The 27942-nt window shown below is 36.1% G+C and overlaps 1 protein-coding gene across 3 annotated transcripts in view; it reads left to right on the top strand.

Moving 5' to 3' along the window:
• grb14 (growth factor receptor-bound protein 14) overlaps positions 1-27942 on the top strand; it is a 51955-nt gene that overhangs the window by 20543 nt on the left and 3470 nt on the right. Inside the window, exons 1-12 of one of the 3 annotated variants that reach the window (XM_056754486.1) lie at positions 5180-5621; positions 14736-14892; positions 18356-18477; positions 19975-20049; positions 20305-20442; positions 23126-23236; positions 23959-24054; positions 25126-25188; positions 25421-25537; positions 26321-26390; positions 27482-27569; positions 27764-27857. In XM_056754486.1, the coding sequence (XP_056610464.1) occupies positions 5559-5621; positions 14736-14892; positions 18356-18477; positions 19975-20049; positions 20305-20442; positions 23126-23236; positions 23959-24054; positions 25126-25188; positions 25421-25537; positions 26321-26390; positions 27482-27569; positions 27764-27857 (1194 nt within the window). In that variant the 5' untranslated portion in view covers positions 5180-5558. Of the gene's footprint in view, positions 1-5179; positions 5622-13730; positions 14400-14735; positions 14893-18355; positions 18478-19974; positions 20050-20304; positions 20443-23125; positions 23237-23958; positions 24055-25125; positions 25189-25420; positions 25538-26320; positions 26391-27481; positions 27570-27763; positions 27858-27942 lie in introns of those variants that run through there. The other 2 variants (XM_056754485.1, XM_056754484.1) reach the window with 2 other exon arrangements.

The raw sequence follows: 27942 nt of genomic DNA, 5'->3' as shown, positions 1-27942 counted from the left end.
TCCCTTACAAAAACAAGTGCACTTCATTTTATTAACTATACTTGCGTAAAGTTCAAAATAAATGAAGTATACTTTATATAGTATATAAAGATAGACGTATACTTACGTCAATGTGCTAGTTATATATTCTAAGTGTACTATTTCAATACTTCTTTTTTAACCAAATTGGCTCACTTTTTAGTTATATTTAAAAGTATACTAGGTACACTTAAAAGTGAACTTGTAGGTATACTATATCATTTACTAGTTCAATATTTTTGGCACTATGAAGTATACTCTCTGTAAACCCTAGGTTAAATCGTTAAAAAGTATACAGCACACTTGTAGTTGACTAATGATATGTTATTTTTGCATTTTTAAGTGTAGTTTTATTTTCGTTTAGGTACTTAAAATAAAATAACATGAACGTATTTGAAAGTATTCATCTGTACTGGAATTATACAGAATGGGAAGGAAAGTAAATACTTATTTAACCCCCCCTTACTTTTAGAAGATTGCAAAAGTAAACTTTCATTTGACTTTCTTTTTTCTCAAGCTAAGTGTTGAGAACACGTATAGGATGAGCGTACTCAGACTTCTCCGTCTGTATATGTCTTGTGTAATTTGAAGTATATTTCTGGGAAGCAGACTGAAAGTATAGTAATAGTACACTTGAATAGACTTCTTTTCTGTCGGGGTAGATTTGTGTTGAGTGTTGAGTCTCTCGTTCACGTACCTCACGCTTGAGAGCAGGACGGGTACCGCAGGATGTATGTGACTACTTAGTGAAACAGAATCCCACTGCACTTTGGAGTCTGACCTCACCACGATCTCTCGCTGCCACCGGGGAGCCAGAGATTTTCTTCACTAAACACTTCTCAGCCCTGCCGAAATAATCCACTTTCACAAGGTCATGTCGTGGTGCGGAATCTAAGGATCGACATGTCTTAGTATGGGAAAGCAAGTAATACTGCTAACTAAGGGTTTAATTGAATGAATAGAAAGTTAAATATGAGGTCAGTTCTTTAAGATTTGTTATATGTTTAATGTTATTGGTTGAGGTGGTAACATGGGACCTGTGTCACACATGCAAATCGCATGAACCGAACATGAGTTTTCAAAATGACGTTTGGCATTATTTTGGTTTTCCCATCATTCGACCGAATGCTAAAAAATAGTTATTTGTTGTATGCTTTAATGGGACCGTTCACCCAAAAGTGAAAGATGCTGTCATCATTTCCTAGCGTTGTTTCAAACCTATATACATTTATTTGTTCTGTTAAACACAATGAAAGATATTTGTAAGAATTTTAGCCATTTTCAGTTCTGTGACACTACCATAGTAGGAAAAAAGTATATTATAACACAAAAAGTGAGATATTTTGAAAAATGTAGGAACATAAACAGTTCCAGGGCACCTTTGAGTAACATTAAATTGTTCCTACTATGGCAGTCGAATAAGGTCACAGAATTGAAAATTGCTGACATTCTTCCAAATATCTTTCTCTGTGTTCGTCACAATAAAGTCATTAATACAGGTTTGTAATTACATGAGGGTGTGAAAATTAAGTTCTCTTTTAAGGTTTGACTTTGGCTGATGTAGGATTGTTTGAAAAAAAGATTTTAAGAGAAAAGACAAGAAAACGATGTCATTAAAGCAGCTCATGAGATGGACTTGACATATTGAAAGCAGACTAAGACAGCAGATGAAGGGTTAAGTATGGAGAGAGATTCTCATCAGACAGACACATGGTCTGCAGACGTGCTGGTGTTCACATCAGATCATGACTCCGAGGGAATGTCTGCGGCGGAGGAGATATCTGTCCCACAACTCCCATACAGAACAAATCTCGACTGGGATCTGCGCTGTTTTAGCCTATTTGTACTGTGTTATTTGCACTATTATCATTAATATTCCTCAGACATTCTGCTTTGGTTGTTCTCTAAAACGGAGTTTTAAACGTATAGTAATAACTCCTTCTAACATGCCTAATGTGCAAACTGCTGAGATACTTTGGACTTTAAAAACATTGTGGTTCTTATGGAAATTTAAGATTAAGGTTTGACAGTATTGACTTGATTTGATTGAATGTTTATTGCTGAAGCTGTAACCGTTTTCTTGGTTATTTTATTAAAAGTTGGCCATTTATGTTTCTTCACTGAGCAGGGCTGATGGAAACATTTGCTTATAGGGAACAGATTAACATCGCAACTGTATCTTTTATTTTCATTAGTTTAATGTCTCCTAGACAAGCTCGTATGTGGGTGTGTGTTTCGATGTGTAGATGAGTGTGTCTTTAAGCATTGGCCGATTGTTTGACTCTCAAAGACGGTCAAGGTCGTTGTGTCTGAGTTGGTCAGTGTTTTGAGAATCGAAGAGACTGTCTTATCAGTCGCTTCAGTTCATTTCAATTATTATGCTTTTTTATATTTCTGTGATAAGTTTTAGCGCCTGCATGTCTGTGCTACCACTGCCCACCGCTGATAAAGAAACACTGCCTCTCTCTCTCTCTCTCTCTCTCTCTCTCTGGTCAGTGCTGTAGAGAAGCGTTTGAGATGGCTGTGGTAGTCTGATCTGATCTTAACTCTTCTGTGTGCCTTGTGTGAATTTGCACGACTATCAGAACAACTATAGATTACATTTATGAGAGAGATTGGGATTACTTGTCTGTATTTATATATAATTGAAATTATATATAAACATTTATTCAATTTATTTGTTAATATATATATAGATGTGTGTTTATAAAGTAGGGCTGTCAATAGATATATATTTTAATCGTAATTAATTGCACCCTTTTCCTGCGATTAACTGCGATTAATTGAACACGTATAGTGAAATTCAACATACACTATTTATTTTGTTTAACATGTTAATTTTGGTGCTCTCAATCGATTAAATTAACTAACTAGTCACACACAGCTTTTATGTTTTTAATTTTAATAATTTCACATAGGGGTGGGCGGAATGGCCAAAAATCTGTTTTACAGAATTTTATTTAACGAAAACGTTATATTTCAATGTAACAATCTCCTATTTAAATTCTATATTTTATACCTCATTTTTCTTAGATTTATGTAATTAACGTGTGTAATTAACTTATATACAGTTTATTTAAATGCTCACCTTAGTTAAATGTAGGCAAATTATGAAAATGTACTAAAGATATCCAATTCAGTTCTGATAATCAGATTTATAATTTATTTATATTTATCTTCTGGCTATATCATATGTATACAGTAGGAAGATAGACAACAAGTATAACAATGCGGTATGAATATACGCAAGTTTCGCTTTGGCTCGCCTAGTTAAATTAATTAACTTAATAAAGTTAAACTTTATAAAAAATTATTAACAGCTTAACAAAGCGACCTGACTTCTGAAATGCGTGAGAATTCGCTTTTTTATATGTACGCCATATCACTGCACCCCTGCTTGAGCAATACGGGAGAAAGAGAACAGCGCCGGACTGGAGCGGATCATGAAACTACAGACTGAAAGAAGGTCAAAATAATGTTTGATTTGTTAATTTGTTAAGGGTGAATTGATTCACATGTTTTTGTATTTTTAATTGTCAGTTCATGTTAGCTGATGCATTAACTAATACACACCTTATTGTAAAGTGTTAACTAATTCATACTATAGACGGTTTCATCGGACGCACGCCTCAACTGCAGTTATCTTCAGCTCTGTGTTTGTTTATTTAATTTATGTTATTTTTAATTTATATGATTATTTTATTGAATAATGATTGTATTAAGTAAATGATGCATTGAATCTTGTTGTACGTTAATTTAATTAAAGAAACAATTTGTTGAATGGGTCTTGTAGTTTTAAAGAGACCGTATGGAACATTGACATCTAGTGGTTGAGCTTGATATCGCAGTCTCAAGTCAAAATATAGGAACGACAACTTTAGCCAAGTAACGGTTCTTCTCGTTTTCTTTTGCTTGTTATCAGAAATAATCTGCAGCTACTCTGTTATTTGCGAATGTGTACCGGACGTTAAGGGAAGCCCATGAACGCGTGCATGCGTAGTAAAGTTTGTTTATGTTGTTGTTGCTTTGAAACCGTCTATAGAGCTCTGCCTCATTTGCAATGTTCTTTTTTTATCTGTATCGGTATCTCATTCTGTAGCTCAGTGGTGTGAGCATGGCGCTAGCAACAAATACTCAAAAACAAAATGTAAAGTTCAATCCAATGTAAGCTTCTTTCGATAAAAACGTTTTCCAAAAATGTGCACAAATTTTGGGTTTTACCTTCCTTAAAAGATCTGATTCATCAACTGACAAGGTGCAGGACAAAGTCTAGCAGATTCACAACCTGCATCATAGTTGCATTCACCCGATGACCTTCAACTCGACCTCTGACCTGTGTGGTTCAGAAAAGCTGACTGGTCATGAGATAGATTTTAATAGCTGTCAGCTAAATGAAATGAAGGGTTTCATTATTTCATTATTCATTATACATAAATCTAAATAAACCAAACCGATCCTCATTAAGACGACATACACATTAACATGTATGCATCTGCTGCTTTTATCCAAAGCGACTTTTATCCAAAGTGTGTGTTCTCCGGGAATGAAACAATGACTTTTGCATCGCTACACAATGTTCTGCCAAGTAAGGCAGTTTTGCCTTTTTGCTTTTTTAGTCATATAGAAAGACTCAAGTTTGACACCAGGCCCCCATAATTGTTTGATAATAGAATGTGTTTTCAGATGCCCTGAACTTAAATATGTAAGAGTAAGGATCCAGAGGGAACAGCTTTGATTGTTTAGTTAGCTTTCATTTTATTTTTCCTCCAACTTTGGTCCATCCTTCATCTCAGCTCATCTCATTTCTCTCCAGACTCATAATTCCTGCTAAGATTCTCCTGTCTGCCGTCCTTTTGGTCAAAGTTTGCAAGCATCGCGAAACAGTTTGACAACAGTTACGACTGGAAAAATGACTTTCTATGTTCAAGTGATGAAATTCGTCCGAGTACACATCACAGAAGTTGTTTTGATGTGCGATTAGGAATCCGAATCAATGCGTTCTCTCAGTGGTCACATTCTCCGCTCTAAATCTGTCTTGCCCTGAAGGCCTGGGTTAACCCTCCAACACCTGAGCTGTAATGTGACCAAATAACTCTTAATGTCTAGCGAGCCAAAAATAGAATCTTCAGACGTACAACCGAAGAGGAGTTTATTGCGACGGTCACACCGCCTCTTCCCACGGGAATTGATACGTTCTGCTTGAGATAACTGTGTCGTTTTTTTCTCGACCTCACTCCTTGTGGCTAATTTATCAGTGGTTTTTATTAGAATCGAGAGCGGGATGAAAAAACACCCTCCAGGTTCCAAGGCCAAAGGAGGATGGGTCTGCAGAAGGACAAGAATCGCCGGAGACTCGCGCAGACATCGTCTCTGACAGGACGGCAGACTCCACGCTTATCAACTGTTTTAAAGAGCAGACAGTAACTGGAGGCTTTGATCCAGCGAAGCTCACGACGGTGGCTGTTTATTAACCAAAATCGTCACTCGGGAAACATCAGATCTGGAGGTAAACAGAACAGATCAAGTACGAGGAGAGCAGAATGAATTTCCACGCCAGAAGAGTCACGCTGCCCGCTATAACGCCTCTCTGTCTACAGAAACGGGTATGTTTTTATGTGTACGCTGGTCACTAATAGTTGTATTAGTCGAGCTTAAACAAAACTGCGTGTGTTCACAGTGGGGCGGCTGCACGCTGAAATAAGGGAGAACGTTTTTGGCAGCTTTTTTTTCTGTAAAATCTCACCCCACCGGGTATAAAGAAAAAGAAGAGGTGCAAAATCTGTGTCTCTGGTTTTTTATTTCGTTTCACGAGACATGCGATCACGTTGTATCTGGTGAAGCTTTTGAGGCTTAAGGTGTTAAATATGTTGGGTGTACAAATATATTCAAGTATTTATTTTCAAGAAGTCAAATTTGGTCCTGCCGAGTAGTTGTTTTAATATAAGACCGTGTCCGACATACCAGAACTCGTGTTTAAGAACCATCCCAGCATGCACTTTTATGATGTTTTTTTGGGGGTTTTATCCATTTGTTTTATTTCATGGCTTTAGTATTGTTCTCAAACGTGAAATACAACAACAATAAAGAATGCGTTTGATAAATTAGTTCATATGTTTGACATGTCTGTGTGATCGCAAAAGGCTGTTGAATTCAAAACCACAAGCTTTGTCTCATCTAGTCTATTTCAATATATTTTATTCTCTGTTTCGTGTCAGTGGATTTTAAGAAGAGTTGTGAAAGTGAATCCATAAGGTTTTTGACAAAAGGTTGTTTTATACACAAACGGTGGATTTCCAGCCTCTCCGAACACCTGGAAACATATCTCACTGGCAGGGGATTCTGATCTTCCCATCAGTGTTGTCATCGTTGTATCCGATGCCAAAAGAGGCACGCTTGACACTTGGTTAGACGGAGTAATACCCCGCTGAGATGAGTTTAACAATGGCCTAACTGTGGCGCAGTGGGGAAAATACTGCAAATCTGACAGCTCGTGGAAAAACACGTCTGAAAATGCTCTTTTAAAAAAACACAGTGATTAAATAACATTTGTGTGAGAGCCGTGAACATGTCAAGTACAATACTGGAGGTTTGTTCAATTGTGAGCGTTCAGTGTTGTGTAAGTTACTCTGAAAAAGTAATGAATTACTAGTTACTAATGACATATTCAATACTGTAATTAGATTACTGTAGAAGTGACTCAAAGTATTTAGTTACTTATTACTTTCGATATCCTACATCAACCTTGATTAGTTAAGAGATTCAAGGATAGACATGAAACGGCTTATTTACATTTACATTTACATTTAGTCATTTAGCAGATGCTTTTATCCAAAGCGACTTACAAGTGGGGTGAAACAGCATTTAATTAATTCAAATAAATAATATTAAACTGCATAAAGTAGTATTATTAACTGACTTAAGTATAACAAATGTGAGTATTATAGAGTTAGACTTTGAATTTGGATGTCAATTCCACCATTGCACACACATGTTACACAACGAATTTGGTTTAATTACATCAAAAGTAACTGTAATTGAATTACAGAAAGAATAAGAGTAATCCCTTACTTTACTTTTCCAAGGTTAAAGTAATTCAATTACAGCAACTGATTACTTAGTAACTGGTTACAACTAGGTTGTGTTGAGTAGTTGGTTAATTTTCAGTTACTGGGTAATGGTGGGAGGGACATTTGTGTTCGGTCAACTCAATTCAATCTGTACACGGTTGTGTTCCAGGATGCTTACTTGTTTTCAAAGTCAACTAATGGATTGGACAGAATTTCTAAAGTCCCATTGAAATTAAAAATGACATCTTTATTTTTCCTGAAATATGGCAGAATTTATTGTGAATAGCTTTCCAATGAGGGCCATTCTCTTATTAAGATTCTTGTACCCTCATAATCTTTAATGCACTCCCATCCTGTAGTGACTATCCATCTCAAATGGCATAGATAAGACGGCTTGGGCGCAGCATCCTTTAACTCCTCCCCTTCACCCGTCAGTCTGCTCCCAGTTCCAGAGCAGTTGAATATGAGAGTTACAACACTAACATAGACCTTCATGGGAAGAAAGTAACTCTCGTCATGGAGCGTCCGATAGTTCCAAACGTTGCACTGAAACCCATTCATTTCAGTGTCTCAAAATCAATTTAAATCAATTTACATTTATGCATTTGGCAGATGCTTTTATCCAAAGCGACTTATATTGCATGATACTGTACATTTGTATTTCAATATGTAGGTAAATAGGTTGAAAGCATGGATTTGTTTGGAACTATTGAGGGCTCCATGAACCACTTAACCATACAGCGGCGAAATCGAATGTTTTTAACGCTCGTAGTCAGCGGCTCCTCCAAGTTCCATTTTAAAACGCAGCTGCCGGTTGTATATATTCAATCAAATCGCAGTGATAAAGCAAGCTACGACCACTATTGTTTTTCATTTGAAATTCGGTTTCACTCGGAAATTTAATATCGATCGCAACTGGTTCACGGGGACTTCAAAATTATTGTTGTTGTCCAAAGACCAATGTTTAAATAAGTGTTGTCAAACTTTGGAAAATTTATGTTTTTGTCTTTTATTGAAACATTTTATTGAATATGTATTGAAGTCTTTGTATTTGTTGTTGTGTTTGGAGTGTAAAATGAAGCTCGGGTTTGAAATGAAGTGAAATGAAGCGGGTTTGTCAAAAAATAACTCACAACTGAAAATCATTCATCATTTACTCTCCCATGGGTCCCTGTATACATTTTGTTGTTCTGCTGAACACAAGGAAGGTAATTGGAAGAATGTCAGTAACCAAACAGAACTCATCCCCCATTTACTGCCATAGTAAGGAAAATAAATACGAGAGTCGGGAGTCAATGGGGGATGAGATCTGTTTGGTTACTGACATTCTTCCAATTATCTTCCTACAAAGAAATTTATACATGTTTGGAACAATCTAACGATGACAGAATTTCCATTATGGCTGAACTGTCCCTTTAAGTTAAGACCTATGACTGACTGCTTTAGACACACATAAGAATCAAACAAAATATTAATAATTGTTAAAAAATGTGTAATCTGCATTTTTTGTATATTCGATTAAACACTGATATGCTGTAGTTTGTAAGTTGTCATTTCTTGTACCATTTTGTACACGTCTTATTTTGATGGTTTAATGATGGTTAAATCAAACATGAGATTCAGACTAAATTACTTTTAGCCCACTACTGCACATTTAACATTTCTGAAAGTCCAAAAAAAACTACTCAAGGCACGTCTGTTTACTGTTAATTTTACATTTTATTTCAAAGATAAAGTAATGATTCTGTATTATTCCTAGGATTAAAAGCCACCGAGCCTTTTTTAGTTTTCTGCTCCAATCACCTGGCTCCATTCCGCCCACTTTTCACAATCCGATCAATTCCTGATTTTAAAATCCTGTAAATGTTGTAATGTTTTAGATTTTTTTCAGTAAAATGTAAATCTATCAGGACAGACAGTAGACGGCTGGGTACATGTGAAGTTGAGTGTTTTTGTGGCCTGCAGCTGTGGTAAAGAGGTTCAAGGTTTAGTCAGGCTGGTGAACGGATCTTTGCGTTCCGTCCTTGAGCTAATGAGTCTTGTGCCTTCATGTCAGGTGGAAACCGTCGTATTTACGGGAGGAGCGCTCATGAACAACAATACAAAATAATACATTTATGATGGGGAAACTTTGTTGAATTTTGACACATTTCGTGTAATGGTCTGTTGATAATAAAAAAATAATTTGACTAATTTATGATGTGTTTGTGCAATCAAACTGGGTTTCCCATTATTCTCTGTGACTTCTGAAAAAACGGAAGTACTATAAAAAATAAACACCATCAAAATAACACTTATTATTACTTTGCCATAACCGACCATCATCGGAGGACTTCTTAGTCCGAGAAGCCTGAATACATTTATCATTGTGTGTGTTTGTGTCGGTCGTATTGGTTGGTTTGGATCTCATTTTGATTTCACAGCTGTGAATACCATCTGATCATTTTCTTGTTTTTTTGGAAGTGTACTTAGAAGCTTGTGAGTCACTTTGAATAAACTCATCTGCCAAATGCTATAATGTAAAGCATTAGTTCAGCTTTTTGTATTCACAGGTTTTGGCGTACATGTGTGAACAGTGACTGAGATGAACAGGGTGTGCATGTGTGTGGCCGTGCCGTGTGTTTGTCTCACCCAGAATGGAGTGTTCTGCAAAAGAGGAATGTCAGATCGTTCTGAAGTTTGACACAGTTCAGCTTTACTGCTGAAACGGTTCCCATCATGCATCCTGTCAAATTCTGTCTTTCGCTGCGTCCCAATTCGCCTACTTATACTATGTCTTTAAAGTATGCACTGCTTTTGTTATGGATAAGTATATCGATTTTAGTACGAAGCGAAACTATGCACGCACTGGGACATACTAGTGCAAACCGGAAGTGGTCGTTGTTACCTAGATCCTATCAATATACAGTACTTCCTTGCATTAAGGTATTTAGTCATTTATTATTTTGAATGTAATGTTTACTGTATACTTACATTTATTAATTTATCAAAGCATCTTTTATTTAATTTGATTAATGTAGAGTCACTAAAATCCGCCTTCTCGCGGTGGGTTGTGGGTAATATCAGCCGTTAAGTGTCCATGGATTCACATTCACATGGTAGAACATCCGGCCGGATTCTTTGAAAATACTCATTTCTACAAACTATACCAATTCTATTTTCGAATGCTATTTCGGACTCATAGATAGTATGCGAATTGGGACGCAGCTTTTGAGACCAAACCCTTTTCATTAAAGTGCAGTATTTGGAATTGATTTCCAGCATTTTTACAATTATAAAACATAAAAGTTTACAAAATGTTTGTATGTTGCTCAAATGTATGTAGATTAGAATACAGTATACCAGAATAAAGACAAACTGTAGGATGATCACACAGAACGCACTTTTCACTTTCGAAAACTCAAGGCACGCCGTGCTGCTCATTGGGTGAATCTTTGAATAGAGCAGCGTGCAGCTTTTTTTTTGCTAGGTAATTTTCTCCTCCATGTCTCCAGGCGTTCCGAGCATCTGTAAATGTCCGTTGCCACAAAGGAGCTCCGCCTTTCCACTCATTCGATTGGACAATGGAAAAAAGAGCACATGATGTCAATCGCTGATCGAGTTGAGTTATTTCAACTTTGAATACTCTCGACCCTCATGTCATTCCAAACCTGTGTGACTTTCTTTCTTCTGCAGACCACAAACGGAGATATTTTGAAGTGCGTTGACCAAACTGCATTAAACCATGTTGACTTCCATTGTGTGAACACGAAACCACTGAGACATTTCTCAGAATATCGGCTTTTGTGTTCCACTGAAGACAGACTCTTCTGGAACCACATGAGAGTGAAAAAATGCATTTCTATTTGTGAACTATCACATTAAATGTGATTTTCTGTGGCATCACCTTCTTTCAACTTGTCCTTAAACTGAGAGTTCATCAAAGTGAACAAACCTCCAGCTCGGCTTTGACTTTTTTTAATGAATCCTAACATACATTTGCTAAAAGTTCATTTGGAGGAAGTGGTGTGGGGCGAGTGTCACATGCTGATTGTGAATTCATATTCATTTATTAAAACAATAACAGCCACGGTGACCATTTCAAAATCTAAGAGAATTGAATGTTGTCTGGAAAAAAACGTACTTGATTTTCTTGTAAAAACATGTAAACTTGTCTTATTTGGCCATATTGTATCCATACTGTATCTCTGGATGCGCCCGGTGACCTGGCCAATGATTTGGTCTATGCTGTATTTTAATTTAATTTAATCATTATTACTTTAAGTGATTGTTTGCTCGATGTACCCAAGTGATCATTTACGAATTTGTCAAACAGTAAGAAATATTTGGTGGTCTGGAGGAGTTTGAATTGATGTCCTGTTCCAGGAAATTCACATTTTGTTCATAACACTGCTGTACTGTTCTGGTGTACCGGACACTCTTTAACTTTTCCATCGATTACTCATTTACTCGTAAGCACTGTTTATATTTACTCTGATAAGGGCGCAGCAGGAATCTTGCTTGTTTTATTACCTCGTGACTTTAACAGGTTACGCCTGTCAGAGAGATTTATGGCAGCGGTCCTTGTGAGGGCTTTTCCTCCTCCTCGCTGCCTTTTCTGTGTCTTGTAGGTCTCTCTTACTGACTAAACAGTAGATCGTTTACCTCATTTAGGGATGATGTCACCATGGAAGGCTGTGATTGGCTGAAAGGGTTGCTAACCCCGGCCCTGCTGGAAGGGCCTTTTCCTTTTCTCACTGAAAGAGGGGCGAGTCCTTCCTACCGATGTGCCTTACACACACACAAGCACAAACACACAAACAACTACACACACACACGCACACACAAACAACTACACTCACACAAACAGACAACTACAAGCACACACACACACACAAACAACTACACACACACACAAACAACCACACACACAAACAACTACACACACACACACACACACAACTACACTCAAACACACACACACGCACACACACAAACAACTACACACATACACACACACACACAAATAACTGCACACAAACACACACACACACACACACAAATAACTGCAAACACACACACACAAACACACAAATAACTGCACACACAAACAACTACACAAATACACACACACACAAATAACCACACAAACACAAACAATTAAACAACCACACGCACACACATACAAACAACTACACACGCACACACATACACACACACACACAGTGTGACAGCTTATGTGAGTCTGTCTCTCCCTCTCTCATTTAAGACAGAAAGATCATAGATGTGATATCTCAAATATTTCCCATAGACATCAGTGATCAGTGAGGCAGAAGTCTGACAAATGTCTGCATTAAAGTTTCAGAAGAGATCTCAACAATGTCTCCAATCCAAAGTCTCAATATGAACTCAAACATTTCTCATCAAATATACCCAAATCCCGATTATTTTACCTCTACTTTTAGTTTTTTTCTCTCACTTTATTGTTTAGGAGGAACATCTGTGACTCCATCAAAGTTGTAAAAGAGCAGCAATAATATTTTCCTTTGAGCTCTCTCACACACGGTTTCTCTCTCTCTATCTCTCTCTTTCTCTGTTTCTATATCTGAGATCTGTGTCTTTTTATGAAAGTTTTGTCTACACGCTTCGTTCAAACTGGGCCATTCAAACGTTATCAGTTATTACTTGATAATTGTTTAAATAGCAGGAAAGTGAACATGATTGTTTAAGGACAGAAATGATTCTTTGCTCAGTGAATGCACTTGCAACGTGTTGTTCTTTTAAATACATCAGTGAATTTTTTGCAAATTTTCAAATCAACATTTCTAGATGTATTGTGGTCAATCCAGTCCAGTGTCTGTGGAATTTCAACAAAATCAAACCTCAGGAGTGACAAAAAGTCATCCTACAGCAATGTGACAGACTGAGACACTTGAAAACAGTTTATTTTCACGTTTCTTAAATGCATGAAGAAATATGACTGTTGTCTTGCTTAAAAGTGAATCGGAACTTGTTTTGTCAGTATTTGAGGTCTTAAAAAATATTTACAGTTATTTCCACCTGTTTCTACAGTTTTAATTTTCTGCAAAAACATGCAAATAGAAGCAATCTTTTTATTTGGAATATGGGAGAAAATTGTAAGTAGTCATCATTTTACCTTATCAGAAACAAACAGACTCTTATATTTGTAAATACTGTATATCATCATACATTTTTTTTGTAATTTTATCATGATTAGAAATTGTCATAGTGACATTAGTTACACAAAACATCAGAACCCTCACATTCATTGCTAAAATTAAACTGATGTTTTTTTATTTTTATTGATTTGTTTTTTTCTACTGAAAGTGATGCCATAAGGCAAACTAGCTTCTCTTAGGTAAATTGACTTATGTGTTTGTTTAGCAGATGCTTTTATCCAAAGCAACTTATAACAAGAGAACATTCAACATTGTATCTTAGAAGCCATAGTTTACATGAGATTTTCAAAGGATGGAAAGCAATAAAAATATGCATGAAACTTTCATATTTCATAAGTTTCATATTCGTTTGTTAATTATTTTCTTCAATACCACTTAAAACCCTTGATTTTAAAACGAATCTTGTGAATCTGACATCGAGCGTAAATGAGATTTCAACGTTTTCAGAGAGGTGAATGTGACTTTCACTTTTGTTTTATCTATTCCTTTACGTAATATGCTACGTGAAAATATACCTTTTTAAAATGGGTTTGTAAGATTAAATCTGAAATGTTACGTACTTTATAATATCATTTCTCTCTCTTGTTTTCGTGCCCTCTCCTGGTGTGTTTTTCTTGCTCATTAGATTAAAATGCATAAGTATCCTCCTTGCACTATGCATAACTACTGTCAGCATCAGGCAGTCTTGCATTTAACCAGCAGCTTTCTAATTGCATGCTGGGATTGATGCAGAATTGCATGCTTGTCAAGACTGTGAACGGCAAAACTTGTGACTTTTCCTCCCCGCCCCCTTCCCCTCTGGTGTGTATGAGCGGGGGGGGGGTGGAGTTGGGGGCAGACGGCGCGGGACTCACCCCCGCTGGATAAACGGTAGCAGGTGATTGGACAGAACCATATGTGACATGAAGCAGCGGAGGCTGCACCTGAGCGTGCTCTCTTACCTCATTTGAGCTCGGCTGCAGAGAGAGAGGAGAGGGAGAGAGAGAGAGACATTGAAAGAGAGAAAGAGAGACGGGAAAGATTAAGCAAGACTGTTGGCGTTTATGTTTTAAGTTTGAAAATGCTGTGCACTCATCCCTACATAAACTGCAGAGATGATATGAAATCTCAGCCCTGCGCTTCGCCGAACAAGGGGGTAAGTTGCTCTGCGCCGGTTTACTCCTTCCTGAAATAAATGCATTCTGTTAGATCAGAAACCGTTTCTCTGTGGGATCATTTAAGCTTTGCTTTAGTCCGCTTATCGGTCTATAGGTTTGCTGCTTTACTGAAACGTGACGGTGAACTTCGGCGTTCATGAAAGGCAACATTCATGACTTCCGCAGAACATACTGTTCCCACTTTGAATTGACGGGTTGTTGCGTATATGGCACGTGAAGTGAAATGTCGTTTCGCAGAAAGACAAAACGCTTGTGGTTTGAACTCGACAGGAATTTGAATAAAATAGCAAAGTGTTGAATTTGCTCTGTCGCAGGTAATCAAAGTGTACAGTGAAGATAATACCAGCCGGGCTGTGGAGGTACCCAGTGACATCACTGCACGGGACATCTGCCAGCTGTTCATCCTGAAGAACCACTGCGTCGATGACCACAGCTGGACTCTGTTCGAACACATACCACATCTGGGCATCGGTAAGCCGCTCTGTTTCATTCAAAACCTGTATATGACTTTCTTCTGTGGAACACAAAAGAAGATATTTTGAGAAATGTTCCCAACGTTCCCCAAATATTTTATTTTTCAACCGGGAACTATAAACATTACTTTCTGTTGATTATTGTGAAGCATGTAAATGAACTATACATATATAGTAGGAGTGTCAATAGATATATATTTTTAATTGCAATTAATCGCACAAGCATAGTGAAATGAAACATACATTATATATTTTGTTTATCATGATTATTTTAGTGCTGAGAATCAATTAAAACCATTAAGTAACTAATCCCACATAGCATTTATGATTTTTATTTATATTTATTTTTATATTCTTTACTGCTGAATACATGAAATGTAAGATCCGAAATCACATTTAATTCTTATTTTCTTTTGTTCTTTGATTAATATTAGTGACAGGAGTCACAGCAGCATGTTTAAGAGCATGCAGCCCCTTTAATCGGAAGTGCATTTTCACTGCTTTTCAAGTCTTTATAACTCGTTGAAGACTGTGCTGGCGAAAATGCTAGACAAAATATGCTTATTGATGACAGAAAAACAGATGTTGCATTAATGGCATTACATATTTTTTAAGCATTAATCTTAAAAAGTTAAACGTATGCGTTAAGATTGACAGTCCTAATATAGATATATATATATATATATATACACATAAATAACATATACATAAAGGAAAAAGTCATCCAAAAACAATGTAAAAGATTGACAGCATAACAAGACACTTTGTTCAAAATCCAGGTGATCACACTTAAAAATATTTTAAACTTGTCCTAAATACATGTAGAAATATAACTGTTGTATTGCTTAAAAGTACATATGAAATTGTTTTCTTCGCTGTATTTGAGGTCTGAAAAAATACACAGCATCTTTTCTGTTATTTTCACCTGTTTCTCCAGTTTTCATTTTCTGCAAATAAATGCAACTATAAACATATGTGAGAGAAATATTGTTATTAGTTCACAGAATGAAACAAAAATGATAATTCTACGTTAAACATACCTATAAATAGTAAATCCAGAAAAACTGAAATGCTCTAAAAAAAAATTCTGCGGCTGTATATATGCAGTATACTATACAAGGCATTGCCACATAAAGTACTGGATTGAAACATTACCCTGAATAAATTTAATGACTCAATTCATTTACTTCTTTATTGACTTATTGGATGATATTATGTATCGATTTTAGTTGAAACAGTAATGACTATACATAATACTATGGTAAAGATAATAAAAAATATGAACTTCGTCCGTTTGATGTGACTCAGCCCCAGTCCTGTGTTTAGAGTAAATCGACTGATGTAAAGAGTGTTTTTCTCTGTGACAAACATTTACATTAAGGTAAAATTAGTGGTTATTGAATGAATATTGTTTTTATACAGTGTTGACAACCGCGATATAATCACCCACGTCATTGTTTTATAGTGACCTGGGGCCGGATTCACAAAACATTCTTAAGAAGAAAATTATTCTTAAGTGCCATGTTTTCTCTTAAATTCTAATTTAAGAAAAAAGTTAGGAATGTTACGTATTCCCAAAAAAACTTTTTAAGACCGTTCTTAAATTTTTCTCAAGATTGATCTTAGAAAAAAGTTAAGAAAAATCCAAATTCTGGAAACAAAAGCTGTCGTAAATATCATCTTAAAATCAAGACAGCCTCATGGCTGTCTCAAATCTCAAAAGATCAAATGTTTAATACGTGTATTTGGTTGTTTCACATGTGACGTGTATTGTTTTGAGCCAGAATCATAATTTTGACGTTTACTTCCCATAAAGGAATATTTCTTATGATCTAATAAGGTCTAGCTCCCTTACTTTAGCTTTCATTATTATAGTGCTTTTACATTATTCTGTGACAAAGTGACTCGAAGCGGAGAGGGTCACAAGTCTTATGTCGTGGAAACATACAAAATGTGTTTTATTTTTTTACATTATAATAAGTATATTTTTAACGCTTGCTAACATAGGCTATAAGCTAACATGCGATCGTAAATGCCGTTTAACACATCACATGCTAATATATACTGTATATATAAACTACATAAGAATGCGATGTGCTTGTTACACATATTAATTTTAATCAAGCAAGTTAAATCATTTTATTTTATCCTTACGACAAAAATGAAGATGTTCTTAAAATTCTTTAAGAAGTGTTTGAGAATTGCACTTACGAACATTCTTACAAACTTCCTATAATTTATCTTACGAAAGTTCTTATATTTTGTCTTAAGAACATTTTTGTGAATCTGGCCCCAGGTGTGTAAGAATACTGTAATGTCTTGTGTTCATCGAGCTTCATACATGACTAATCTAGTTGTAATTTATAGATGTGAATATAAATACATAAAATGAATATCTTAACACCTAATGAGTCCAATATGCACCAATATGAGTTTTGAGAAGAAAAATGTAAAAGATGCCAAGACAACTTTTAACCAGCCTCGCTAAGAAATTGAGATCCTAACCAGTGCAAACGACATTATCGCTGTCCGAACATTCCTGGCGTCTCACTTCCGAAACGCTTTGTGGATGAGTGAGTATTAGATAACACAATCTTTCAGATGACTGTGTTCTATACGGTCAATAAATAGCTTTCAGGATGGCAGGAGCTGAAGAATATTAAATGGTGAGATGAAGTAACGGGCGCCCCGCGCATCCCTCTCCTCGAAGGTCGCTCATTATCAAAGCATCAATTTTGCTAAATGTTTTAATAATTCATCCGTCAAGCCCACGCTGCTGGCAGACTCGGAACCTCCGCGCTGAAAACAAACGCAGTATTATAAAACAGACATCTCCGACGGTGAATTCTGATTGGACGAGAGGCCTTTGATGCTTTTGTAAATTGCAGAAAACACACATACTTCATTACTCCTCGTATTAATAATAAATACAAGTGTTCATTGAGCATTAATGGCTTGTTTGTTACATTGCAGTTGCTGCTTGTGCCTTCAAACAGCTCTTTACTATGGTCAATTCACTATAACTCATAACCTCTCATGAACTGGTGTTTTATTTTTTAGGCTTTGATGGAAATCACATATTTTTTATGGAACAGAAGGCGGGGCTTTCCAGGAAAAGTCGCTTATTGAACAGCGTGTGCAATATTTACTTTTTTGTTGACTTTATTAATCTATAAAGTCAACATGGAATCAAACTAGTTCAGTTCACGTCATTTATAAATAAAAAAAATGCCCCCTCCAACCTCTTGAGCAATAAGGGCCAATACAATTTCATGATCAACATTAGGTTCAGTACATGAAATAATATGCGCTCTGTGTCTCACGTTTTGAATACACATCGAAGACATCACATGTCATCCGTATGTTTTTTTACTCTATATACACATCAATGAGTGTCAGCATATGAGAAGTGTCCACAAATCATGAGAACATACTAACCTCGTGTGTCTGTTCTTTTTCAGAGAGAACCATAGAAGACCATGAGCCGGTGATGGAGGTTCAGTCGAGTTGGGGAATGGACTCAAACTGCTGTCTGTACTTCAGGAAGAATTATGCCAAATACGAGTTCTTCAAAAAGCCTCTTGTGAGTCTGTGTGTTTCTGGACACATGGCGTCCTGTGCAATTGATTTACTTGGGAACAGAGAGTGCTTTTACACCATCGCGCCCAATCGTTCTCATTGCCTAATCGTTCCAATCCGTGCCGATCCATGCCAGCCGGTACGTAAATGGCTTCATTTTCCACCTTGGTAACACAAGACACTGAGCTATATTCATTAGCATGATTCGGCACGGTTGTCCAAACAGCCTTATCGTCAGATCGAATTAAAAAACACACATGAGATCGTACAAATGAATACGAAATAAGCAACTATGTAAAACAAATCTACAAATTGGTTATGAGATTGCGTCGGAGACTTTTGTTGGTTTCATAGCTTTTTGAATTATGTCACATGTCATATTTCATATTTCATTTCAAGCATGTTGTTCACTCACTGAAAATTCCGAGCCGAGAACAGTTTGTAATCGTGTCGTGTCGTACCAACCAACGAAACATAACTGCAACCATTTCAGATTGTGTTTAGAACGGTTTGGTGCGATGGTGGAAAAGCGCTCACAGGTGGCCACACAACAGGGTTTCTCATGATTTGTAATTGTGTTGAATGGGAATCAAGCATCGTTAATAAAACTAGGGCTGTCAACGTTAACGCATTAACGCATGCAATATTTTTTTTAGATTCACACGTTAAAATATTTATGTCTATTATTACTAATTTTAATCAAAGTACAAAAGAAAAGAGGAATTCAATGAGTTTTATAGCTTTAATTCTGTATTTATTATAGAATTTAGCATTAAAGTCTGTATTAAATTTCTGTATATTTCCTACCTGTTAGACATGAAAGCTCTCAATTACACTGTACTACAATGTTAAACGGTAATAATTCATGTTAAAATAATACATTTAATGTAGACATCAGTTTCAGTAATAATATCAAAATGTTCGCATTCATTCATAAAATGATGTTTTCAAAGAAATCCGTTGTTTTGAAATTTATTTGGAGATTCAATGTGAAATAATTGGACTGTAAAAGTAAATTTAAAAACATTAATGCTATGTGCAATTAATCGTGATTAATTACAGAAAAAATATGTGATTAATCAGATACAATTTTTTTAATCGATTGACAGCACTAATAAAATCTGAATCAGCAAACTGACTGTAGATCTTAATAAGCATGGTTTAAATCAGGAATACATTATTTTTGCCTCTGTCGCCATCTCTTTGCAAAATCTAAGAATGCAGTTTACTTTTGTATTTTATGTATCTTGACGTGGTTTAAAGTCCGACTGACATTTTCCATGAAATCGCATCCGACAGATCAACTTCTCTCTACTAAATCATTGTTATAAGCTTACCATTGTGGTCTTTGTAAAGTAAGGAAAGGACAAAGATCTTTCATGTCGCGCTTGATAAAATGCTGTATCAGTGAAGAGTTTGATTTAAGAGTTTTCAAACCTGACTTGTTTGTCAGATTGTGTTTGTGGAAACAGAAGTGATTGTGATGTTTGGATTTTCACAGGATTTTTTTCCTGAGCACATGGTGTCTATATCAAGTGAAACCAATGGAGTCATGAACCACTCACAACTAATCCAGGTGACAAACTTTTTCTCATTTCCTCTTGTTATTATTACTTAATAATTCTGTCATTATTAATTCACACTGATATCCAAAACACGTATTTTATGGAAGACAAAAAAATGATATTTTGAACCAGAGCGGGACTGTTTTTTTTATTTCCGTCCACGCCCGCTGTTTCTATTTCTAATCCCGCTAAAAATGTACTCTGTGTTCATTTTGTGCATTTAGTCAATACAATTGTTAATGTGACTTCTGACGTTCCACCCGCAGACCTTCCTCAGTTCCAGCTCCTGTCCCGAGATCCACGGGTTCCTCCACGCTAAAGAACACGGCAGGAAGTCTTGGAAGAAGTTCTACTTTGTTCTGAGAAGATCAGGATTGTACTTCTCCAACAAGGGCACATCAAAGGTCGGTTGAAATCTTCAAGCACCGCCGGGCGATTTCCAGCGTCTGCTGGGTATCTGAGTGCAGTTAGACGGTGGAAACTTTCCATCTTCAGATCTCAATACCACAGAGTCTGCAGGGATTAGCTTTAATCATTCACAATACCACTTGCTCTTACTTATAAGATCCCTTAAAGGTGAGCTGCACCGGCTGTCTAAATGTGTCTTGAGTTGCCAGATTATACTGAATATCACGGAGCCCTCGGTTTATAAAGGTTGGCTGGAGTTCTGCCGTCACTTGTTTTGAGATGGGATGGTTAGATCTGACGGTACGGCTTCATGGGGCTTAGCTCAGTAAACTGGTAGAGCTGGATTTTGTGTAACACTTCCAAGCCCAGAACCCTTGCAGTCACACAACACCCTCCCTCTGTCTTCTGCTTTTTCATTGTTCTTACAACAACAGAGCTTTTGTTTGAGACATGTGAAGTCCTCACTCTTCACTTCATGATTTAAGGGTGTTTCTTCAGCTATGGACAGTTTTATTTCTCCTTTTTAGCAAATTGTCTTTTTTTAAATGTGACTTGTCTACTAATATTGTCGGTAAAGAGATGTTTTATTCACAAGAGACTTCTAGCCTGGATTTGTTACGAGATTGCTAATTCGTATGAAATTATATGATGAAAACGTAAATAAGTATTCTGTAACTATTAGTAAAAATATAAAGATCGTACTAAACACAAATGAGATCGTACAAATGAAAACGAATTAGCGACCATGTTCAATAAATCTACAAATTGCTTACGAGGTTGTGTCGGAAACGGGTTTTATAGCTTTTTGAATCATGTCACATGTCTTTTTTCATGTCAAGCATGTTGTTCATCCACTGCTTGTTTCCTTGGTATCCAAGAACTCATAGTGTACTATAAGTCATTATTAGTGTACTTGGTACAAAGGATAGTTTGGAGATTAGGAGTTTAATCAGAAACAAGGTGAAATAAATCAAATCTATACGTAATGATAAATCTTTTGCAAAATACTTCAGAGAACATTTAAAAAAACAGCTGCTTGAATTCAGCTGAGATTTCAGCATGATTCTTTTTTTTTGCCATTTACTGAATTTATTTTGTTTGTCTTGTTTTCCAGTACAAATATAAAAAGAATCTTAAATCAAAATAAATGTACTTGGGAAGCATAATGACTAGATTAGTTTGGTTTCTAAAATTCTATAAATCACAATTTATTCACTTTATGCTTAAAACAAGCAAAAGTATCTGCCAATGTGATAAGAAAAATAAACTTGATGAAGTTCTCAATAAAGAACTTTTTTATTGATTTTGGAATACGAAAAATAGATTTGCATTTAAATACTTAATAAAGATGTAAAACATGTTTTTATTCTATTTCTCATACTCCATTGGCAGATATTTTTTAACCTTATTTTTGATAATTGTATTATTTTTCATCCAAACATATCTGTCATTTTGCTTCTCAAGTAAATGTATTTTGATTTAAAAAAAAATGTTATTTGTATTGGAAAGCAAGAATACTAAGTAAGAAATATATATTTTTGCAGTGTTGCAGTCATAGTGTTTTTGCCTGTCTATACTGTAGATCAGTAGTGTAGTTTCTTCTCTATCTTGGTGTGTGTGTAAATGAGAGAACTGAGATGTATGGTGAGACAAAGCCTGTCTTTGTGTGTTGTCTCTCTCTGTGTGTCTCAGTTTTCTCTCGACTCGCTTCACTGGTGGTTGTTGAGATAAAGCTCCTGCCATTGTGGCATGTTTCCGTGTTTCTCTCGTCATGGATATGCATATTACACCCTCACTGTAACTAAGAGCTCGGTCTGAAAGAGAAGACACCAGACATTCATAAGATCATGTGTTTTAAATTTCAAAAGATTATATGTTTGAATAATGTCAATATGAACAGACGCATCTCTCCTCGTCCTCCACGCGTCTCTGAGTGATACTCTTTTCGTCTTTATATAACGTTACAGATTCTCCGCGTGTGTCTTGTGTCCTGACGATTTGAGAGATGTTCTGCATAGCTCTCATGTTTGAATTGATCCCTAGTTAAAGCTCAGGCTTAATGTTTGGGATCACGGTCAGATGGCATGCGAGCACGCGGTCCCCATCACACACGTCTGGTAGATCAGGACAAGATTCACAAATGAAAATACCATTGTGTACTATTTAAACTTCAATAGTTTGTACAAACTACTAACTATTATAAAAAAGTACAAATATCATAAAATGGTTTGCTTGAAAGCCAGAATGACTTACAAAAAGATAATGCTTTATTTCTTAAAATAACAAAACATATCTACAAACGGGGAAATAAAAAACTTGTTAAATTAACCCAATCGGCATATATTTCTTCTTGTGTTAAGCATAAACTCAATTCATTTGTATTTTTTTCAGAAACTGACTAAATATCTTTATATATATCTGTAAGTCATTTTGCTTAAGTTTTTAGAAAAAATATAGAAAAATAAGACAAAAATACTCAGGAAGATTTTTTTTTGCAGTGGTTTTTGGATTAGATTATGTGCTCGTAGCCGTGATTTTAAAATAAATATGAAAGGAAATACATTTTTAAATATTACACGTTTTGGAGGAATTAGTGTTTGTGTATGTGTTTGATCATTTATTCCATCCTGTTCCTACTTCATATCTTAATATTGGATCATAATTGTGTTCCCTTTGTAGGAACCGAGACACCTTCAGTTTATTTGTGAGTTCAGCGAGAGCGACGTCTACACGTTATTAAACGGCAGGAAAGTTTACAGCGCCCCGTCAGACTACGGATTCTGTGTGAAGGTAACAGACACGCCATCATCAGCGAGTTTTATCATGTATTGTAATCAGCCCTATAAAGTCTCAGATTTATGAGTTATAAACAATCACAATCAAACAATCTGTCTGGCTTCTTATCTTCTCTGAACTTTGTAATGTTTCTACAGTGTTGATCTCTGGTCAGACATTACATGTGAAAGTGCAATATAAATAAACATATCTCTAATGATTTGGCAGGATGATTATCAAACACATAATCACATTTAAGATGGTTTTCACTTTATTGGGAACCAAGTCTCCTAAAGTGATGAATTGAGCCTTCGCCTCTGGTTACATTTTTCTGGCCTTCTCAAAATGTTAATTTTACATTTTGTTGTGTAAATTACTGTTCAATTCAGACAACACAACATGTATCATATATTTATTTTGTAACAGTATAGTTTTTTAATGTGGGTGAAGGGGGATTACTAATCTGACTTCTGTTTTTATCGCTCAGTAAACAGATAAAATATTGTATTTTGTCGCTAGACTGTTCTGAAATGTTAGTAAAAAGTCCAAAAGTAACCATTTTCCTACAGCAAACAATTTTGTTGCGAAATAAAAAACAACCAAACATTTCCCCCCTTTTGTGAGAAAAGAGTAACGAGTTTAATTTAAAGCACCAGAGTGGACTGTGACTCAATACTTGGACATGAGATTTTTTATTTAAGTTGTATTAGAAAGAAAAGTATTTTTTTCTTCTATAGGCAAGTAAGTCGAATGCTGCACGTGACCTGAAGCTGCTGTGTGCAGATGATGAACAAACAAGAACGTGTTGGGTTACAGCCATGCGCCTCTTCAAGGTGAGAAGGTCTCTCTCAATCTCTCTCTCTCTCTCTCTCTCGCTCTCTCTCTCTCTCTCTCTCAATCTCTCTCTCTCTCTCTCTCTCTCTCTCTTCTCTCTCTCTCTCTCTCTCTCTCTTCTCTCTCTCTCTCTCTCTCTCTCTCTCTCTCTCTCTCTCTCTCTCTCTCTCTCTCTCTCTCTCTCTCTGTTTATCCCTCTCTCATCTCTCTTTTCTCTCTTTCTTTCTTCTTTCTCTCTGTCTCTTTCTTTCTCTCTGTCTCTTTCTCTCTCTCTTTCTCTCTATTTATCCCCCTCTCATCTCTCTTTTCTCTCTTTCTTTCTCTTTCTCTCTCTTTCTCTCTCTCTCTCTCTCTCTCCTCTCTCTTTCTTTCTCTCTTTCTTCTCTCTTTCTCTATTTCTCGCTCTATCTCTCTCTTTCTTTCTTTCTTTTTTTAAAGGGATTGTTCTTATATAGATTTCTTTGTTCTGTTAAACACAAAGAAAGATATTTGTAAGAATGTTAGCAAATTCAGTTCTGTAACATAATCCACTTCCATAGTAGGAAAAAAATAGTTTTTTGGTGTTCTCTTGAAAACAAAGTGAGATATTATGAAGAATTTAGGAACACAAACCGTTCTGTGGCACCTTTGACTACCTTTTAATTTTTTCCTACTATGGCAGTCAATGATGTCACAGAATTGAACACATATCCTTCATATCTTTCTCTGTATTCGTCAGAACAGAGTTATTTATGCAGGTATGAAATTACATTTAGTCATTAAGCTATTGATAACATCATTTTTATTTCTGGGTGAACTGTCCCCACATCTCCAGTGACTGTGATCTGCTGAATTCCTCCATTCCAATTTTTTTAAACTCTTGAATTACTTTTGTCTATTTTTGCCTTGCGTTATATGTATTAATAATTCATTTAACATTTGAAAGTAGCTTTGAAAGTGATTTTTCCCCTTTGATCGCTTTTATACAAATATCTGTTTGTTGTTGATAGGGTTTAACCGATATTGTTCAACCACAGATTTGTTTAAGTTGGTTATGAAACAGTTGTGATGTTTTCTTGGTTTCTTCACAGTATGGCATGCAGCTTTATCAGAACTTCATCCAGCCCTATCAGAAGCAGAAAAGTTCTCCTATGGTGAGATAGATCCTTCATCTCTCTTGTTTGTTTAGAACAAAACAATGTTTAAATCTCTTCATTTATAGTCACATACGCCAGATCAACAGCTCGTGTAGGAAACGTGTCTTAAGTTAAACATCTGACCTCTTCTTCAGTTCTGTGAGATCAAGGCTTTAAGATGAAGAGAGCAGGACAGAGGTCAGACGCTGATGTTTACGTGAGATTTGCTCTTGTGTTTGTTTGTTTGCAGAGAAGCATTTCGGAGAACTCACTGGTGGCCATGGACTTCTCAGGACACAAGAGTCGGGTGATAGAGAACCCGTCCGAGGCGCTCTCAGTGGCTGTGGAAGAAGGCCTGTCATGGCGGGTATAAAATACCTCTTCTTTTTATGCCTTGTCAGAGCAAATTCATTAATGATAAATAATATAACTATGTATCATATATATGATAAGAACCTGAAAATATGAACGTCTATATAGGGGTGCGTTTCCCAAAAGCATCGTTAGCCAACTATGGCGCAAGTTCCGCCGTTCCAGCATAGTTCAACGATTTAAGTGTTTCCCAAAACCATCGTTCCAACGATAAAGCGCAAGCATCATCGCAAAGTTGCGTGGTTGGAACTACAGGTCTAGAGCTGCGCTTGGATGCATCATTCCTTATTATTATGACATGTAGAATTACATGCATCAAGCTTTTTATCATAGTAAGAAAGCAACACTCAGCGCATTGCATATCCATCGTTCTAAATATATACAAATTCAAGAAAACAGAAGCGCTATTGTTTGAAAAGTAAGAAGGACCTGCGTGCTCTAGGACCCTGGGGAATCCCTGGGCGAAATGACATCGGAGGACACTTACAAATGAATTAAATATTGTCAAATAAAACAACAGATTGCAAAAACAGAATAACAAAAGCAGTCCTTAAATGCGATACAGCAAGAATTTGACATTTGAAATGAGTTACTACGGTTTAGGGAAACATTTGAAACTACATCATTAATTTCCCCAATGATGCATTGTACTATGGTGGTTAACCAGCAAGTTACGTTGTTGAAACGCACCTCAGATCAGTATGGAACTGTGATGTTTTGTAACACAGTGTGTTATGTGTGTGTGTGTGTGTTTTTGTGTATTTTTTCTCTCCTCCAGAGGAAAAGCTGTCACAGGTTGAGCTCTCACGGCAGTCCTTCTACCACTCACAGCTCCATGTCCAACATAGGTCAGACACAACATATGAAACACGCTTTGAACACTCTTCTCACAGTACGCAAAGATAGTGTACACACAATAAAAATACTATTATTTAGTATTATTCATTCTAATTGGATAGATAATTCAAAAAAGTTTGGGTAACACTTTCCTTGAAGCATGTATGTAATGCATTATAAAAGTAGTTTTATAGCATTGTAATGAACCTTTTAATGCATTGTTATGTCTTATAAATCCTTTTTATTACAGTTGATACATTACAACACTTAGCAATTCATTGTTACACTACACATTTAAATTGGTTATACTTCTTTACAACCACATATAATGCATTACAACACACATTATGAAGAATTATAATGCATTTTACACTTTAATAACTCTTTGTAATGCATTACACATGCATGTTCAAGGAAAAGTCTTTCCTGTTTTAATAGATTGAACGCATATTTAGCACATTTATGTCTTCCCATTAATAACTGATGCAGGTTCGATCCTTTGCATGAAATGACAGATATTTCTTTAACTATCCATCTTTTAAAAGCTAATTTGGTCATCTTTATGTTTTAGATTAATGATACAGCTTATTTTAATAGTTTGTTAAAAACACTTCCTTAATATCTCTAGGAATATAGTGGTTCGATAGCAAACCTGCTGACAATTATTTGTACAGTTGTTACTGTAATGGACTCAAGCGTAGCGACGAACTTCCGATGTTGTCAGAGGTCGGGAGAAAATGCTTAACGTGAGATTATTCCCTTTATCCGCGGAATAAGACCTCATTTATTTAACAGCGGCTAGTGTTTATTTGTTTGTACTTTACAAGTACAATTTGACAACAATGTGGCTTTCCTTAGTCGTTGTTTAAGTATGTTGAATCGTTTTAGATATGAAACCAGAAATGGATATCCCGACCTCTGACAACATCTGTAAACACTGGTCCAGAAGCACTTCCTGTTTCATTTTTATCTATTTTGTTTTCTTACATATAGTTGCAATTGTGTAATTTTCAGGGTTTTTCTCTACTCTCTGTATTAATAAGGATTTGTACGTACTTTGCAGTGAAAATAAATAGTTTCTGTAATGTCTGTGTTTCTCCAGCTATCCATGTGGCTCAGCCGTGGTTTCACAGTAAAGTGTCCCGGGATGAGGCTCAGAAATTAATCACGCAGCACGGCCTCATTGATGGGTATGTTCACTTTAAACCAATAATTCAAGGTTGAAGACAATCGATTCATTTCCCTCTTTGTTTAAAAGGTCTTGCAAGACATCTTTTAACAAGTCCACTTTAAACGATACATTTATATTTACATGATCTTAATATTAGTATTTTCAAACAGTTATTTACCGTTTAACCTACTACCTGTATTTGTACCTCCTCAGGCTTTTTCTTGTAAGGGACAGCCAAAGTAACCCCAGGACATTTGTTCTGTCACTGTGCCATACGCAGAAGATCAAACACTTTCAGATTGTACCTGTAAGTCCCAACCGTAAAGAAACAACATGAAACATCACATGTATTTGATCTTAATGCTGTTTGTGTATGTGTTTGCGATGGTGTC

The sequence above is a fragment of the Triplophysa dalaica genome, chromosome 8, assembly GCF_015846415.1.
Source record: "Triplophysa dalaica isolate WHDGS20190420 chromosome 8, ASM1584641v1, whole genome shotgun sequence".
Lineage (NCBI taxonomy): Eukaryota > Metazoa > Chordata > Actinopteri > Cypriniformes > Nemacheilidae > Triplophysa > Triplophysa dalaica.
The sequence above is the reverse complement of the archived record's forward strand: the minus strand, read 5'-3'. Positions and strand labels throughout refer to the sequence as shown.